The sequence below is a fragment of the Microcaecilia unicolor genome, chromosome 3, assembly GCF_901765095.1.
Source record: "Microcaecilia unicolor chromosome 3, aMicUni1.1, whole genome shotgun sequence".
In the NCBI taxonomy this organism is placed as follows: Eukaryota; Metazoa; Chordata; class Amphibia; order Gymnophiona; family Siphonopidae; genus Microcaecilia; species Microcaecilia unicolor.
In genome coordinates, this window is record NC_044033.1 from 303266318 (window position 1) to 303284822 (window position 18505).

At 45.4% G+C, this 18505-nt stretch overlaps 1 protein-coding gene across 3 annotated transcripts in view; it reads left to right on the forward strand.

Annotated features, from left to right (window-relative positions):
• DIP2B (disco interacting protein 2 homolog B) overlaps positions 1–18505 on the forward strand; it is a 596277-nt gene that overhangs the window by 156067 nt on the left and 421705 nt on the right. For all 3 annotated transcript variants that reach the window (XM_030198260.1, XM_030198261.1, XM_030198262.1), the window contains exon 2: positions 8596–8667. In XM_030198260.1, the coding sequence (XP_030054120.1) occupies positions 8596–8667 (72 nt within the window). The remainder of the gene's footprint in view (positions 1–8595; positions 8668–18505) is intronic.

Here is an 18505-nt window from a genome sequence, read left to right on the forward strand (position 1 = left end):
TAGGCTTAAGCTTCAGAGGGAGACTCTCCCCAGACACGTTTTTTAAAACTTTTGCAAGGACGTTGTAAAGGCCATGTGGCCTTCTGAGGCTTTGATAATTTGTTGGTTTAAGGCCACTTTTGAAGTGGCCTGCATCACTTGCAGAAATGAGTGCCACTGGGCATCAAGGCCCTAGGCAGAGGTATGGGCGGTTGCACCTGAAGACATCTACAAAGTGGTGACGTGGATTACTGCATTTGTTTGTAAAGCAGTATAAGGTTGATGTTCTAGCCAGGGATGATACAGCCTTTGGCAGAGCATTGAATCAAGGGTTCATGTCTAGGGTATTGCTTTTATACAACCCACTTGTTTGCACTGGTCTAGCAGAATGAATAAAGAAGGTGAAATTTATTCATACCTGTTAATTTCCTTTCCTTGTATCCTGCTAGACTAGCCTAGGACCTGCCTGAAAGACTATGGTGTAAGGGATTCCTTTAGAGCTTAGCCTGCTTTATTCCTGGTTTTGTATATAGTCTCTAGAATTTGGATGATGTACTGCAGTGGTGGTGATGCCTCCTGTGTGTTCCCTCTCCCTCTGTCCTTCGTCTTTCTGTCACAGGTGACACTTCTTTTTGGCCCTAAGTTCTGGAACTCCTTCCTTCCTCCCTTAGATCTTTTACCTCTCTTCAGTCCTTCAAAGTGCTTAAAACCTTCCTTTATTTTCTGCTTCTTTTGATCACTCTCCCAATTAGCCTTTTCCACCTCCAGTCTGCTTTCTCTTCCCCTTCCCATCTACTTCGTTCGCCCTCCTCCGCCACCAGCATTGAATTTTTGTTTGTGAACTGTTTAGTTGCCAGTACTGAATCTAGTTGTAGTATATCAAATGCAAGAAATAAAAAATAAAATGGGATTTAGTGGTGTGTGGTGCACAACCTAATTCTGCTTTGGCAGTAGCATATTGGAAAATTTTTAACCTACACCAGATCTTATTACCAGTGATCTCATTGGAATAATTCATATTTTTACCTCTGTCTGCTGGTAGGTTGGATTGGTCTTTAAAGATCCAAGGGGAAAGAATAACAAGTATGAATAAATTCCATCATCCACGATCCATCCAGAGGTGCTGGCACCTTTAGCGGTGCTTGAAATTTAAGTTTGGGGTTTTTAAAAAAAAAAGAAAATATGGTCCTATAGCTCTGTATTGACATGTTGGCAGAGTGCAAAAGGCATATGTGATCTGATACTTGGTGTTGAAATTGTATAATTCACATCCTGCTATAATATTATTTAAAAGAATTGGGTTCTGTGATTTGTCAGGTATCTTCACATTGGTCACCAGAATTGTCATTGCGGTAATTAGGAATGCAGAAATGTTAACAGCTGTTGATGACATCACAGCATACATAGCCCCCTATGAAATATTTACCAGGGTAGTTGAGGATAGAGTAGACATACCTAAGGCTTTTGGAGGCTGATAAAGGAGACACTGGAGCCATTTGCCTGATGGTATATATCAGTGGTTCCCAAACCTGGTCCTGGAGGCATCCCAGCCAGTCGAGTTTTCAGTATATCCACAATGAATATTCATGAGATAGAGATTTGCATGCACTGCCTGCACTTCATGCAAATCTCTCATGAATATTCATTGTGGGTATCCTGAAATCCTGAGTGGCTGGGTTGTCTCCAGAACCAGGTTTGGGAACCACTGGTATATATTATGTGGATAGGGGTAGAAGAATATTTTGAAAGCTTGGGTGCAAAAATCTTGAGGCTAGGGTAATATTTTTTTTCTCTGTTCTTTTACTTGGATTGTTTGGTCTATTTTTAGTTTTGTTTTTTCTTTTTCTCTATTGTTGCCTTTTGTTTTCTTAACTCCCCTTCCCTCACCCTCCTGTTTTTCCCCTTAGCCCAGCTGTTTCAGTTGTCTATGGCCTAAGTCACGTTGGTGTCTCTTCTGTCGGGTGCCTGGGCATCCTGTTTTTTTTCCCCCAACCATACACATGTGTGTTAACAGTCCAGATTTCTTCTCTCCCCCTTGAACTTGCCATTGAGATGTGCAGTAGTCCTTTTTACCTATGATTTATTTGTGTTTACCTAATATACTTCCAAATGATTATTGTGAACAAAGCCAAACCCCCATCCCCCGGAACAGAAAAATCCTTATTTGATCCGTCTCTATATCAGTCTACTTTTATTTTAATTGGTCTCTTGGATGTTGAGTAATTTTATAGTATGAATATAATGTTTATTTACTTTGGTTACCATAACATCATGGCAACCAACTGCCAAGAAGTTGGTCTGCTCCTGCCAGTCATCTCTGTGCCAAGGAAGGCTGGCAGGGCTACTTTGTCCCTTCTTGTCTTAGAAAATGGGGGAAAGGGACTAGCATCCTAGAAGGCACCATCATCTGTGATTTTACTAGGCAAGCATGGCTTTGTTGCTTTGTTTTAAAAATGCAAATAGCAGAAGAACTGCAAACAATATAGCACTTTGGATTAAAAAAAAAAAAAGGATGTACAAATACATAAACTGTAGCAATAAGCTCAATTTATGCAGAAAGAGCAGTCTTAAGTGTGATTGGGAGACATGCCCTGTGCTTTTATAGTGTTTGCTTTGTTGTACAGTTTGTTGTTTTTGGGCATTCTTCATTATCAATAGCAAATCATCATTGTTGACAATTCATGTTTTTATGCAGGGTGACTAAGGGCCATGTAACATGATTCATTATTATAGCACTAGTAAATAAGGCCCATTTCTGACACAAATGAAGCGGGCGCTAGCAAGGTTTTCTTCGGAGTGAGTATGTTTGAGAGAGTGTGTGAGAGAGAATGAGTGTGTGTGTGTGAGAATGAGAGTGTTTGGGAATGCGTATGTGAGACAGTGACTGTGAGAGAGAGTGTGTTTCACACAGATACACTATGTGAAAGAGAGAGTGTGTGTGACACAGAGTGAAAGACTATTTGTGCGATACACAGATTGTCTGTGAGAGCGAGTGTATGAGACCGAGAGTGTGTGAGAGTGACTGTGTGACACATAGAGAGTGAATGTGATACAGTGTGACTGTATGAGAGTGAGAGAGAGAGACACACATACTGACTGTTAGAGTGTGTGTGTGTGTGAGACAGAGATACCTCCCCCTCCCTCTGTGGTCTCAGCACCCCCCTCCTCTGGTCTCAGGATCCCCTCTCCCCTCTCAGGTCTGAGGACCCCCTCTTCCCCTCTATAGCTGAAGGTGAATTTTGAGGGTGTCTTAGTTATTGTTTTGTTGGGGAGTGTGAGAGTTGTATGAGCAATCAGTGCTGCCATTTTGGTGTTGGGGGGGGGGGTTTGTCGGGGGGGAGGGTACCGTTGTTCCACATAATTGTTGTTTGCGGAGGGGTTGGGGGGGTCAGAGGGTGTGTGTGGGTATTGAGGTACATAGGCGTGTGTGTGAGTGAGAGAGATGCTGTCTGTGCATGGCACAGTGTTTGTGTGTGTGAGTGAGAGAGAGATGTAGATTTTGCATTTGACAGTTTTGGGTATGAGGCCGTTTGTGAGGAAGGTGGCGACTGGATTTTGGGTGGGGGTGGAGTCACATGTGGTCTGTAGGTGTGTGTGGGTGTGTGTGAGAGAGAGATGTTGAACTTCTCTGTTACACTTTCTGTATTGAGGGGGTTGGGGGAGGGAGTGTGTGTCTGTGAGAAAGAGAGTTCATGTGTGTCCATGGCAGTGTGTGTATGTTGGTGTGGGGGGTTGTTAGTTTGGTTGTGTGTATGGCTGTGAGTGGGAGATGTTGATTTTGCTTATTAGATGTGTATTTATTTGGGTGGGAGGGAGGGATTCTGGTGGAGCTGGGTAACTTGTGGGCTTTCGCTCTGGGGTTTTGCATTTTGACTGTCTTTCCGCCTTTATATCAAGTGTTTTTTTTTCCTTTTAATAAGAAGGGGGCGGGAGGGATGAAGAAGACACTATCAGCTACTATACTTGCTTGACACCCATGGTGTAATATTGTAGTTGCTGTACACTACACAGAGGGAATACTATTAAAGCAAAGTCTGTCATCTTTTGTTTTTTTTTCAGTTCTGTACAGTTAGCCACACCTAATGATGGCTGCACTTAGGCTCCCGAAACTAAACTGCAACCTGCTATGCTGTCTCTGGGATTCCGCCTAGCGCTTTACTTATTACAACGCCGTCGTCGCCCCGGGAGACAGAACCGAGGTCACGTGCTCAATGTTGTTAGTGATGAGGGCCGGCATCCGGTAACTTCTGTTGTGGGCCGGTCACACTCCGCTCCGCTTCCGGCTGCAGCATTGCAAGTATTAGGGTTTACTGGTGGCGGCGATGTGCTCGTCCTTATGCTCTGTTGAGTGTAATGACAGCAGTAGTATTTGGCGCGCGTTTGGTACGAACATCGCAAGTGGGCTGGCTTATGTGTTGACAGTGAGAAAGTAAAGTTCTCGTGAGCGGGCGGACGCTCTGTCTCTTCCAAGGAGGCGGTGGCGGCGCAGCAACAACTACTGAAGATGACGACCAAGGCAAAGAGTAGCAACGGGTGAGCGTTGTGATTCGTTCAGTGTCAGTGCTCCGCCCTTGACGTCATGACGTTTGACGCGAGGGCGGGGCAGATACTGATGGAGAAAAAGCGATCTACACCATGACACATTTAGAACGTTGGGAAAGTTGATGCTTCATTAGAACGTTGGAGGTGCGTTTTATATAGAGAGATGAGCTTGGAGAATGTATATCTGGAGTTCTGTTTTGTCTTGTTTCTTTTAACATATTAACATTTTAAATTTATTGGCAGGGTTCTAGGGTTTGTGAGGAGTAGCTGTTTCTGCTTTTGGTGCTGTTATTCATTTTTATTGTTTTTGTTTGTGAGCTCTCTTGTCCTGCATCACGACCTGTGTAAAAGGGGGTTTTATACATTTGTTTGATAAAGGCATTGGCAATTTTGCTTGTTTAGGTGCCCATTTGAAATCCTAGGACTAAGGTTTCCAAATCTGATCCTAGAGGCACCCCAACCAGTCAGGTTTTCATATTATCCACATTGAATATTCATGAGAGAGATTTGTGTGCAGCGGAGGCAGTGCATACAAATCTCCCTCATGAATATTCATTGTGGATATCCAGAAAACCAGACTGGCTGGGGTGCCCTAGGAGCTAGTAAAGTTCTTTCGAATTCCCTGTCATTCGTATGAGGGGGAGGAAGAAGTAAGCCATTGGCAAGGTTTGGATAGCATGCTAGTTGCTGGCTTCTAATTTTTTTTTTTTTTTTTTTTTTTTTGGGGGGGGGGGGGGGGGGGGGGGTTCCTCCTCCAAGGCCCATTGCAACTCTTTTAGAACCTGATTTACTGAGGTAGTTGTCCCATTCTGTGCCTGTGGAGAGGAGAAACTTCCAATATTAGGTTGTCTTAATTTACTGATTCCTCTCTACATACAGTCTTTCATCTTCTGAACCTATCCCTAGCAGTTTCCCCCTCTCTGTTGGATAGCCCTCCCCCCAGTAACCATCAGACCTAGCTGCTTGGATTGGATCATGTATCACAAGTATTGTGTTTTGCCCCTTCTAGTCTTGACCAACTTGCATATTTTTGAGTAGTGAAACTGGTCAAAGTTAATCAGTTATTTGTTAAAGGGGTGGAATGACCTGTTCATTTACAGGAGAACTTGTCTCTGAATGCACACACTATAATAAGTGACATCTTTCCTTAGTGTAGCACAGCAGGTGATTCTAGATTCTGGTGGGTTGTGTCCATCTACCAGCAGATGGGGATCACTATACTGAACTCAGCCATATGGGACGGCCAGCTCCTTCCTTAGTCAGTATATCTCTATCTTTAGCAGGTGGTGGACGGCTGCACATCTGCTCGTGGCTTCTTGGGGAGCGCTTGTCCTAGCTTGGTTAGCTCAGTTGAGCCTGGGGGTGATTGGTTGAGCGGTGCCATCTTTGAGGAACCTTGTGGTCCCAGGTCCCTATCCAACCCTGTGCCCCCAGAGCCCATTGCCTGTTTGCCTGGCAATTCCTCACAGATTAAAAAAAAAGAAGTCAGCTCAGGTGTCTCTAGGCAATAGGGTAATGAGATGGCCAGCTCCTCCCTTAGTCAGTATATCTCTTTCTCTAGCAGGTGGTGGATGGCTTCACATCAGCTCCTGGCTGCTTCTTGGGGAACTCCTGTCCTAGCTTGGCTAGCTCAGTTGAGCCTGGGGGTGATTGGTTGAGCAGTGCTATTTTTGGGGAGCATACCTGGTGGTCCAAAGTCTCTACCCCACCCTGTGTTCCCGGTGCCCCCAGATCCCGTTGCCTGTTTGCGTTGGCCCTTCCTCACAGATTTAAAAAAAAAAAAGAGAGAACAAATCAGCTCAGGTGTCTCTGTAGGCAACAGGGTAATTGGGATGATTTGACCCCCTTTTTGGGGCAACTGTGCCTGAGTGGTCTTCCTCTGAGGTGCCTCTGGTGGGGAGGTCCTATTGTGGGAGAGAGACCTGGATTGGTGGAGGCTCTCTCTTTGGCAGTGAGTGGCCGTTTAAATTTCTCTGCACTGTTGGGTCCATGGTATGAAACAATATATTTACAAGGACACTTTTATTTTATTTTATTTTTGTTACATTTGTACCCCGCGCTTTCCCACTCATGGCAGGCTCATTGCGGCTTACATATTGTATACAGGTACTTATTTGTACCTGGGGCAATGGAGGGTTAAGTGACTTGCCCAAAGTCACAGGGAGCTGCCTGTGCCTGAAGTGGGAATCGAACTCAGTTCCTCAGTTCCCCAGGACCAAAGTCTACCACCCTAACCACTAGGCCACTCCTCCACTTAAGAAAAAATATGTAGGTACTTTTAACATTTGGCTCTTAGTGGTCAGCCCTTGCGCCCAGTCCAGCATCTTCATGTTGGCCATGTGAGCAGTGACGTTCAGCCTGAGGTTACTGGCAACCATAAAATAATTTACCAGTGTGTTTTTTTAGGTTGCAAATGGCCACTAGGCTTCAACTCTGCTAGCCTTTAGTTTGAGGTTGAGTTACCAAACAGGTACAGCTGATACAGATAATATTCATTATCTATACCTAATGGTTAGAGCAGCAAACTGAGAACCAGGGATTCTAGGATTCAAGTTCTACTGCCACTCTTTGAGATCTTGTACGTATCGCTTAAACCTCCACTGCCTCAGGTACAAAACTTGAATTGTAAGCTGTCGAGAGACAGGGAAATACCTACTGTACCTGACTGTAACTTGCCTTGAGCTACTACTGAGAAAGGTGTGATTTAAATCCAAACTCCAGTGCAAGACATACTGTAAAGTAAAGTAATACAAAATACTAGAAATGTCACTCAGGATCTAGAGAACACTCTACTATACCATAATAGCAGTAATTTTCATGAGTCACACAAGGACCTACCTAGGAAAAGATGGCACCACAAACACTGCAGTGGGCACTAGAACATCAGTAAACCTATTGGAAAACTAAACAAGCCAGATTAGTGCAGATCGATTCTGCACAGTCAATGCTAACACACATCCCCAAAACACTCAGAAACAGTGACTTTTCTTTCCCGTTGATCTGACAGTTCTCTCCTGTTACTTTACATTTCCAACTCATTCGGACCCAGGCTGAGATCTGAGCCTGAATGTAGTAGGTCTGTTGGAGTCTGAAATTTAATCATTGTGGTCTGCATGTGTCCAAGAAAGTGAGTGAAGATTTAAGGAGAAATCAGATCCAAGAATTTTGTATTTTAACAATATGATTTAAATTGTGTAAAACCCTATAAAAGTTTCAAATTTGAGTAATCATGTAACCATACCTGTTTGACCATGAATCAAACAGAACAGAATTTATAAAACTGTATTTTACCAGTCAGCTTCCCCTTTTATTTATGAAATCTGTTTCTGCTTTCTGTTTTTTTATTTTTTTTTTAAGTAATTAGCGTGTGTAGCTTAAAATTTTTTTTTTTTTTTTTAAGGAACATCAAGTCTACCAACTCAAGAAAGCAGTCATGTTGAAATAAAGCTGAAAGGTGTATAGCATTCCAGGACAGTGCTGAGAAGCAGATGGGGCTGTCATTTTGCACTTGGCTTTTCTTAGTTGTGTACTCCGATTAGACATTTTTATTAAAGATCTTGATCGTAGGACATAAGGAAACTCAAATGCTTGATTGATTACTGGGCTTGTAAACAATAATAAAAGGAGGATTTGGAAATTATTTGTAAAAACCACACAGAACAATGCTTGAGAACCTCTAGCAGAGGTTGTAGAGGCCAGCACTGTAATTGAATGTAAACATACTTGGGACAGACAAGGCAGGGACAGCAGAAGGGTTGAGAGAGAAGGTAAAAGACACAGGAAGAGGAGGAGCTGGTATTGGTATATACAGTCCCATGCTTTAATCAGCTTCTGTAAGTGGTACTGAGGAAAACAGCTAGGTCCTTAAGTGCTGCGTCATCTGTTATGCTGCTTTCTGACTGGCTCATAGCTGATCAAAAGAGGAGGGACTGAAAGAGGAGGAGCCAGCTGTTGGGAGTATCACTGAATGCTTTTGCTCAGTGGTGGGGGCTGATGACAGAGTTCTTGCAGCTCTTGCTCAGGGGATGGAGTTTACATGCTGACTGACATCTGTGTACGTTTGCTTGCTTGTAGGTGACATCACACAAAAGGGCTATGAAAAGAAACGAGCAAAGCTTCTGGCACCCTTCATCCCACAGACGCAAGGTGAGTACATAATCATTGCACTGCTGGAAAACACCGGTGAATAAATGTAATCAACAGTGATAAGTGGGATTGTGGAAAGCAGAACAAAAGCAGAGATTGAATCCAAGGAATTTATTTTTTATGTTACAATATCGGAGTAAAAGTGTGAAAATGCTGTGATCATATAGGCTGTAGTAAGTTTAATTGTGCAGCGGAACAAGTGGTGGTAAACATTGGCCAATTAGCAAAGTGAACATTAGCCATTTATCTTGCAGAGAGAGAAAGGGTAGGGTAAGTCACTTGCTTTTTGTGAGCGTCTTGAAAAGCTCTGCATTTTTTTGATCCTGTTCAGGAAAAGTGAAGACATCTTAATCACTTGTTGGGTGGTTTAGGAGAGTACTGAATATTTTTTTGTCGTCACATCCTGGTGCCTAAGGCTGGTCTGCAGCCCAGATTTTTCTTTTTTTGCCAAGGTTTCTGGCCATCTGCAAAGAAAAAAATTATAGCAAAGACACAGACCTTAGAGCTGTTAAGTTGACCTTTTTAGGTAGTTATTTCATAGTAGAAAGATTAACCAGGGGAGGGAAAAGTAAAGATTATTGCATTCCGTTGATATTATGTATCCAGAAATATTAGCACCATACTGAAACCTGGGCATCATTATTACCGTGGAAGACCATTTCTCTACAAGATTTTTGGGTGGTATTACAGGTTATGATGCTACCTCTTTTGGGTTACTGTAATGCTTTTGTAGCCTGACTTCTCTAGGTTGGGGTGAGGGTTGTCCCAGAGGCCCTACAGGAGCAGTTTGTAAGCTGGTCCCTTTTAATTTAAAAGGGAAAACTCAGAAAAAACCATAGTGGAGCTAAAATAAAGGGCTCTGCTGGATAGCCAGAGCCACTGATCCAAGGTCTAAACTGGAGGAAGACACAGGTCACAAGAGACAAAAATGCAATGGAGGGCAAGGGAAGTAAAATATGTAGAAAAGCTTTATTGTGGTGATCCCAAACATGAAACAGTCGACTGATCCAAAATGTGTATTAAGCCTCAATGTTTCTACAGTAGTCATCTCTGTTCTCATTCTTCTCATAGTAACATAACATAGTAGATGACGGCAGAAAAAGACCTGCATGGTCCATCCAGTCTGCCCAAGACAAACTCATAAGTGTATACCTTACCTTGAATTTGTACCTGTCCTTTTCAGTGCACAGACCATATAAGTCTGCCCAGCAGTATTTCCCGCCTCCCAACCACCAGTCCCGCCTCCCATCACCGGCTCTGGTACAGACCGTATAAGTCTGCCCTCCCCTATCCTCGCCTCCCAACCACCACCCCCTCTTCCCCCCCAACTGCCCCGCCACCCAATTTCAGCTAAGCTTCTGAGGATCCATTCCTTCTGCACAGGATTCCTCTATGCATATCCCACGCATGTTTGAACTCCGTTACCGTTTTCATCTCCACCACCTCCCGCGAGAGGGCATTCCAAGCGTCCACCACCCTCTCCGTGAAAAAATACTTCCTGATATCTTTCCTGAGTCTGCCCCAGTAGGGTTCCAACTCCTCTTCCTTACATTAGCCCTCTGGCTAACTGTCAAAACTCCTCACTTAAAACAACTCTGTGTAGATTAGCTCTGGACAAAAATACTCAAACATTTGCCCTGATGCCCTGGATGTGAAAGTCTGAGCACACTGATCCCAAAGTTGATGCACACTAGGACATTGCCACCATATGTGAGCATAAGTGCCCTCCTGGTCACACCCCGTCCAACACATTTGAATTAGAAGTCAGATTGAATTTTGCAATTGTAGTGGTGATAGATACCATCTATACAAAAATGTCACCCCACGCGCCGCTAAATTAGCCGATATAGATAAATGTAGAATATTATTGTGCATTGTCATCCATTCTTGTTTTGTAAATTGCTGTCTCGCATCTTGCTCCCAATGATGCTCATATGCAAATTTGGTGTTCCCCTTTACTTCCAGTAGGTCTTATAGGGCGGATATCAGTTTCTCCGAGGACAAGCAGGCTGCTTGTTCTCACTGATGGGTCGGCGTCCACGGCGGCCCAGGAACAGAGAATTTTTCCAGCAAAAATCAAAAAAGCTTTAAGACAGCTTCCGGAGCGCGAGTGACTCGCATCGCGCATGTGCGACCATCTTCCCGCCCGCACGCGTCCGTTCCCGCCTCAGATTTTCTTTTTCCACGGAGGAGAGTGGCTGCGTGTCAGTCTCTCTCCCTCAGGCCCAGAGAAAGACTTCGGCGTTTTTGTGCTCTTGTTTGCGCTTTTTTTTGTTTTACGTCGCTTCTTTGTCTTTTTTTTTTTTTTCCAGTTAAAAAAAAAATTAAAAATTTCCCTTCTAAGTTTTTCCCCTTTTTAAAGTTTCCTTTTGATTTCGTCGCGGTTCTCCTTTTTGTGTCCCTCTGTTGGCACAATCAAACCTTTTGATTTCGCCGCCGCAGTTTTTCTGCTCATGTCATTGAAGCCTCCCAGCAGTTTCAAGAAGTGTGCTCGGTGTTAGCGGTCGATCTCTGGCACTGACCTGCACGCGTGGTGCATCCAGTGTCTTGGGCCCGATCATCGCCCTGACGCCTGTAAGTTGTGTCTGAGCTTGAAAAAACGGACACAGGTGTCGAGAAGAGTTCTTTGGGACCGTCTTTTCGGAGCTCCGACTGATTCCTCGACATCGGCACCGTGGATGGCATTGACATCTGGAGGGGCAGGTAATGGCTGACTGGACTTCACCACTAGCTGGGAGTAGTGAGCCGTCGAGTGGGTCTCCACCTGTTTTGAGGGCTCCTGCTGTGCAGGCCCATCGGACCCAACCCCGAGGAGGTGTGTGGATTCCACTTCCTCCTTGTCAGTACCGAGGAGTGCCGGTGACGTGCTTCGAGTGAAAGCGCAGAAGCATCGTCATCAGTCTCTGAGACGTGGTACCGGGAGCTCCGAGGTGTCAAAGGATTCGGCACCCGAGAAGCGTCGACGCCAGGAGGAGCGCTCACTCTTCATACAAGAAGTGTCGATGCATAGATCTTAGGACAGCCCCGTACCGCCTCCCAGGCCGCCACAGATTCTGACGCCGACTTCTGCACCGGTCCCACAGCCTTCCTCGACATCGGCTCTAGACGAGCGCATCTGAGCCCTTCTTCCAGGTCTCCTGGAAAGGGCTGCTGTGTCTGTCTCAGTACCGTCAGTGGAAGCGGCAGCTGGCTCTGTGCCTGTGGTGCAGTCCCCGGTCGACTCCCCGTCGACGTCGCTGGAGGGAGCTTCATTGCCACCGGCAGGGGAGTCGACATCTCGGCATCGCCATAGAGGATGGCGTTCCTCGGCGTCGAGACGTGCCCGTTCTTGGACTGCAGTTAGAGAACTCTTGTGCGATACCGAGGAGGATGCCTCGTAGGATGAAGGGGAAGACCCCAGGTATTTCTCTGCCGAGGAGTCTTGTGGTCTTCCTTCTGATCCTACTCCTTCACCTGAGAGGAAGCTTTCTCCACCGGAGAATCTCACCTTCTCGTCATTTGTCCGGGAAATGTCTGTGGGCATTCCCTTCCCGGTGGTAACTGAGGATGAGCCCAGGACTGAGATGCTCGAGGTCCTTGACTATCCTTCATCAACTAAGGAGGAGTCCACTGCCCCTTTGCATAATGTCCTTAAAGAGACATTGCTTAGGACTGGAGAAAACCACTCAGTAATCCCACCATTCCCAAAAAGCTGAGTCCCAATATCGGATTCACGGAGAACCTGAGTTGATGAGGTCCCAGTTACCTAACGACTCTATGGTTGTGGATTCCGCTCTCAAGAGAGCCAGGAGTACTAGGGATTTTGCCTCGGCACCCCCGGGGCAAGAGTCTAGGACTTTAGACTTTTTTGGGAGGAAGGCCTATCAGTCCTCTATGCTCGTGTCTAAGATCCAATCATACCAGCTCTACACGAGCATCCACATGCGGAACAATGTTAAGCAACTGGTGGACAAGCTCCCTCCGGAGCACGCCAGGCCTTTTCAGGAGGTGGTCAGGCAGCTGAAGGCGTATCGTAAATTCCTGTCTAGGAGTCCTTACGACACTTTTGATGTTGCATCCAGATCCGCTGCTCAAGATATAGTGATGTGCAGACTCTCATGGCTGCGTGCCTCTGACCTGGATAGTCGAACCCAGCAGCGGCTTGCGGATGTTCCTTGCCGGGGGGGATAATACTTTTGGTGAAAAAGTCGAGCAGGTGGTAGAGCAGCTCCACCAGCCGGAAACCACCCTTGACAAACTCTCCCACCGGGCGCCTTCAGCATCTACCTCAACAGGTAGACGGTTTTTCCGGGGAAGGAGGACTGCTCTCTATGCTTACAATAAGCGTAGGTACATTCCTTGTCATCAAGCAGATGAAGCCATTACGTATGGGTTATGTCCATCAACCAGCAGGGGAGATAGAGAGCACTCTACTACTACTACTACTATTTAGCATTTCTATAGCGCTACAAGGCATACGCAGCGCTGCACAAACATAGAAGAAAGACAGTCCCTGCTCAAAGAGCTTACAATCTAATAGACAAAAAATAAATAAAGTAAGCAATCAAATCAATTAATGTGAACGGGAAGGAAGAGAGGAGGGTAGGTGGAGGCGAGTGGTTACAAGTGGTTACGAGTCAAAAGCAATGTTAAAGAGGTGGGTTTTCAGTCTAGATTTAAAGGTGGCCAAGGATGGGGCAAGACGTAGGGGCTCAGGAAGTTTATTCCAGGCGTAGGGTGCAGCGAGACAGAAGGCACGAAGTCTGGAGTTGGCAGTAGTGGAGAAGGGAACAGATAAGAAGGATTTATCCATGGAGTGGAGTGCACGGGAAGGGGTGTAGGGAAGGACGAGTGTGGAGAGATACTGGGGAGCAGCAGAGTGAATACATTTATAGGTTAGTAGAAGAAGTTTGAACAGGATGCGAAAACGGATAGGGAGCCAGTGAAGGGTCTTGAGGAGAAGGGGTAGTATGAGTAAAGCGACCCTGGCGGAAGATGAGACGGGCAGCAGAGTTTTGAACCGACTGGAGAGGGGAGAGGTGACTAAGTGGGAGGCCAGCAAGAAGCAGATTGCAGTAGTCTAGACGAGAGGTGACAAGGGTGTGGATGAGGGTTTTGATAGAGTGCTCGGAAAGAAAGGGGCGGATTTTACGGATGTTGTAAAGAAAGAAACGACAGGTCTTGGCGGTCTGCTGGATATGAGCAGAGAAGGAGAGAGAAGAGTCAAAGATGACCCCAAGGTTTCGAGCTGAGGAGACAGGGAGAAAGAGAGAGCCATCAACAGAAATAGAAAACGGGGGGAGCGGGGAGGTGGGTTTGGGGGAGAAAATGAGAAGCTCGGTTTTGGTCATATTTAATTTCAGGTGGTGTTGAGACATCCAGACAGCAATGTCAGACAAGCACGCTGAAACTTTGGTTTGGATGCAAGGTGAGATATCAGGGGTAGAAAGGTAGATTTGGGAGTCATCAGCATAGAGATGGTAGGAAAAGCCATGGGATGAGATTAATGAACCAAGGGAAGAAGTGTAGATAGAAAAGAGGAGGGGACCAAGAATAGAACCCTGAGGTACGCCGACAGGCAGAGGGATAGAAGTAGAAGAGGATCCACCAGAGTGAACACTAAAGGTGCGGAGGGAGAGGTAGGAAGAGAACCAGGAAAGGACAGAGCCCTGGAATCCAAGTGAGGACAGGGTATCGAGTAGTATGCTGTGATCGACAGTGTCAAAAGCAGCGGAAAGATCAAGAAGAATGAGGATGGAATATTGACCTCTGGATTTAGCCAGTAATAGGTCATTGGAGACTTTAGTAAGCGCAGTTTCAGTTGAGTGGAGAGGGCGAAAACCAGATTGTAATGGGTCAAGAATAGCATGTGAGGAGAGAAAATCAAGGCAGCGGCGGTGAACAGCACGCTCAAGTAATTTGGAGAGAAAAGGAAGGAGGGAGATGGGTCGGTAATTAGAGGGACAAGTAGGGTCAAGTGAAGGCTTCTTAAGGAGAGGTGTGACCACAGCATGTTTAAAGGCAGCAGGGACAGTCGCAGTGGAAAGTGAGAGGTTGAGAATGTGACAGATAAAAGGAATAAGAGTAGGAGAGATGGCATTAAGAAGGTGGGTGGGAATGGGATCAGAGGGAACAGGTGGTACATTTTGAGGAAGAAAGGAGAAGTGTAGTTTCCTCAATAGTAACTTCAGGAAAGAAGGAAAGAGAATGAGGGGAAGGAGAGAGAGGGGAACGGACTAGTGGAGGGAGAGGTGGTGAGGTAGAGAAAGCAAGGTTTATCTTTTGAACCTTGTTGTGAAAGAATTCAGCAAGGGTCTGAGGAGATAATGAAGGGGGAGTTGGGGGAGGGGGCACCTTGAGGAGAGAGTTCAATGTGGTGAAGAGAAGTCGAGGATTAGAGCCAAGAGAGTTGGTCAGTTGGATATAATAATCCTGTTTGGCACGTAAAAGAGCAGATTGGAAGGAGGTCAGCATGAACTTAAAGTGTAAGAAATCAGCAAGGGCCCGAGATTTCCGCCAGAGGCGTTCGGCGGAGCGGGTACAGGAACGTAGGTAGCGGATATTAGAAGTCAGCCAAGGTTGGGGTTTTGTACGCCTTACAGGGCGGGTCATCAAAGGTGCAAAAGTGTCTAAGGCAGAGGATAGAGTATTGTTGTAAGAAGAAATAGCCTCGTTGACAGACGTGGATGGTGCCACAGTAGAGAGGAGGTTTGAAACATGGGAAGATAGAGATGAAGGGTCATTATCGTGAAGATTCCTAGATAAATTAGATAGGATAGGACGGGACTGGGAGGGAGGAGCTAGCTAGCTAGCTCCACTGCCTCTTCAGTATTCTCTATCTCCCCTAGCAGGGTGGCTGCAGCTTGTTCGAGCTCCAGAAAAATCTGCCGGGAGGTGGTTCCTGGCTTGCCAGTTGTTAACCGGGGTGTTGGAGGCTATAGCAGCCTCACTTTAAAGGCACATAGGTTAGCCCTTTCCCTGCCTTACCCATACCTCTGTGGATGTGGACATATTGCCTTGCTTTCCCTGTCCTTACCCACCAACAGTGGATGCAGGCATATAGGTTCGCCCTTTCCCTGCCTTTCCCACTCATCTGAGCCTCCGGAGTCTTCAATACCTCTGCTTTCCTCACAGCTTAAAAAAAAAAAAAAAAAAGTCGCGTCGCGTTTTTAAACGCAGAGACGCTGGAACAGAGGTTTTTGACCTGATTTTCAGCAGGATTGTAGTTGTACACTAGATCCTTTGAGGTAAGAGTGTTTTCCAACTCCTCCGGGGTGGGCCCGCGATCGGGGCGATTTTGGCGCGAAACCGCCATCTTGGATTTTACCACCGTTTTTCGGTGATGGCTGCGGACAATGTAAATCGCTGTTCCACTTGTGGCAAGCGCAAATCAGCAGCAGGGCTCTGTAAATCGTGCTGTACTGGCGTAGGAGCCGGCCCGAGCATGGCGAGCGATGTTTCTTCCCACTCTGAGCTGGCAGCGGGTGCCATTTTGCTTACACCACATGGCGCGGCCTCCGTGGACACGGAGATACCTGAGCCGGGTGGGGCACCTCGAGATGGCTTCATCTGCTTGATGACAAGGAAGGGAAAATTAGGTTCTTACCTTGGTAATTTTCTTTCCTTTAGTCATAGCAGATGAAGCCATGAGCCCTCCCTGTATGATTGTCTGTATGCTGTGAATCTGTTTTTCAGGTTCTGTTCTAATTTCCTGAAGTTCCTTCCTTGGGAGAAAGTTGGAAAACAATCTTCAGGATTCATGTTCAGTTTAAATTTAGGAGGATGTGTTCATTCCCTCCAGCATGTTTTTTTTTGGAGGATGTGTTGATTCTCTCCAGGAGGCGCGTGTGTTCCCCTCCAGTTCTATAAATAGGAAGATTAGTTTATTCCCTCCAGTGTGTTGGGAGGATGTGTGATTCCCTCCAGGAGGCGCGGGTGTTCCCCTCCACTTATACTATAAGGAGGATGAGTTTATTCCCTCCAGGAGGATGTGCATTCCCTCCTTTATGAGTTCATGCCCTTGTGATGGGCCATCGTTCGCTGTGAGGAAAGCTCTTGTGATTCCCATTGCGGTTTGCCATACTGCTTTGGAAGCTTCAAATACTGAAGAGGCAGTGGAGCTAGCTGGCCAAGAGGGCACTGTGAAAGTTTGAGTGCTCTCTATCTCCCCTGCTGGTTGATGGACATAACCCATACGTAATGGCTTCATCTGCTATGACTAAAGGAAAGAAAATTACCAAGGTAAGAACCTAATTTTCCCATTTAGGCTGCAGTAAACAGATTCCAATATGTGCTTCACGTTTGGGTTTTACCAGGCGCATGCGCACAGATGCCTTGCTTATCATGTCGCTTTTCGTAACAGCACAAGGGTTTTGAGCATCGGGACCTTGAGCTGTTACGAGCAGCTGTGAACTAAATCTAAATTAAATTTTCAAGTTTTAATTTTATTTGATACACTGTCTATTAGAGAATTATCTAGACCGTTTAAGATTCAAATAGTGTAACTGCAAGTAACCTGACAACCTGTTTGCAGCTGTTGAAGGCAGAAATTAGACCCTGTGGTATACTGATCATGTGTGTCTGTGCTGCAGACTGTTAGTCTGTGTGCATAGTGCTATCATGCAAAAGAGGTCTGTTGGACTAAATATGATGCAGTCATGTTGCTGTGTTGAGCGCTACTAAGTTCCAGCTTGATGTAGTGTGATTCTACTGGTGTGTCATTTGAAAATATTGTGCCTTAGTTAAATTTGCCTTTTTGCTTGATTTATTTTTTATTCTACTACTACTAATCATTTCTATTGCGCTACTAGACGTACGCAGCGCTGTACACATTATATGCAGATACTTTCTCTGTCCCTAGAGGGCTCTCAATCTAAGTTTTTGTACCTGGGGCAATGGAGGTTTAAGTGACTTTCCTAGGGTCACAAGGAACTGCAGTGGGAATCGAACCCAGGTTTCCAGGATCAAAGCCTGCTGCACTAACCATTAAGCCACTCCTCCCTCCCTCTCCTCTTTGCATTGGTGAAATATTGGATCTGTCTCTAGAAGACTTTAATTTTTCGGTTGGCAATTTATATTTCTTAGCTTCAATTATATTTCCTTGGATTGTGGGGTTATGTTTCATGTATTTTTAGCTTTTATGGTATAATTCAAGAATACACTTGAGCAGTAAACATTACATTGACAGAAAAATAGTTGGAAAAAGAAAGCCACATGCTAGAATTGCCATGTGGGCACAGGATGAAAGATGTGTTATATCCCCCCCCCCCCCCCCCCCCCCCGGCAGGGTTCCAGTATCAGCACAGACCCTAGAGGATATGGAAATGTCTAATGGGTGAGCTATAGAAGAGCTTTTGCAATAACGTAGGTCTTGTTTTTAAATGCTGTTCTGAACACAAGATCTCTGTGCTGTTTAAAGCTCATGTGCAGCAGAATGATTGTAGGTACCTAGTAGCTAGGGCACTGGGCTGATAACCAAGGAAGCCAAGTTCAAATCCTGCTGCTGCTTGTAATCTGTGCAAGTTATTTAACTCTTAGTTGCCTCAGAAACTTAGGGCCCATGCTGAAAACTTGCTGTACAGATAGTTTTACTGCAGGATAGTAATGCAGAAAGGGTTGCAGTGTGGGTGTTAACTTGCACAGAAACCTTTACCACAGTCTGTATTAAAACACATTTTAATATAGTTATGTACTATCCTATAGCCATACTACAAAAAAAAAAAAAAAGAGAGAAGCTTTTGAACGGTTCCTCATAAGAGGCTCATGAATAAGCTGAGCAGGCTGAACTTAGAACCTAAAGTGTTGACAAAAATAGTGACAAAATTCAAAAATGAATGGATCAACATAAGGATGCCTATAT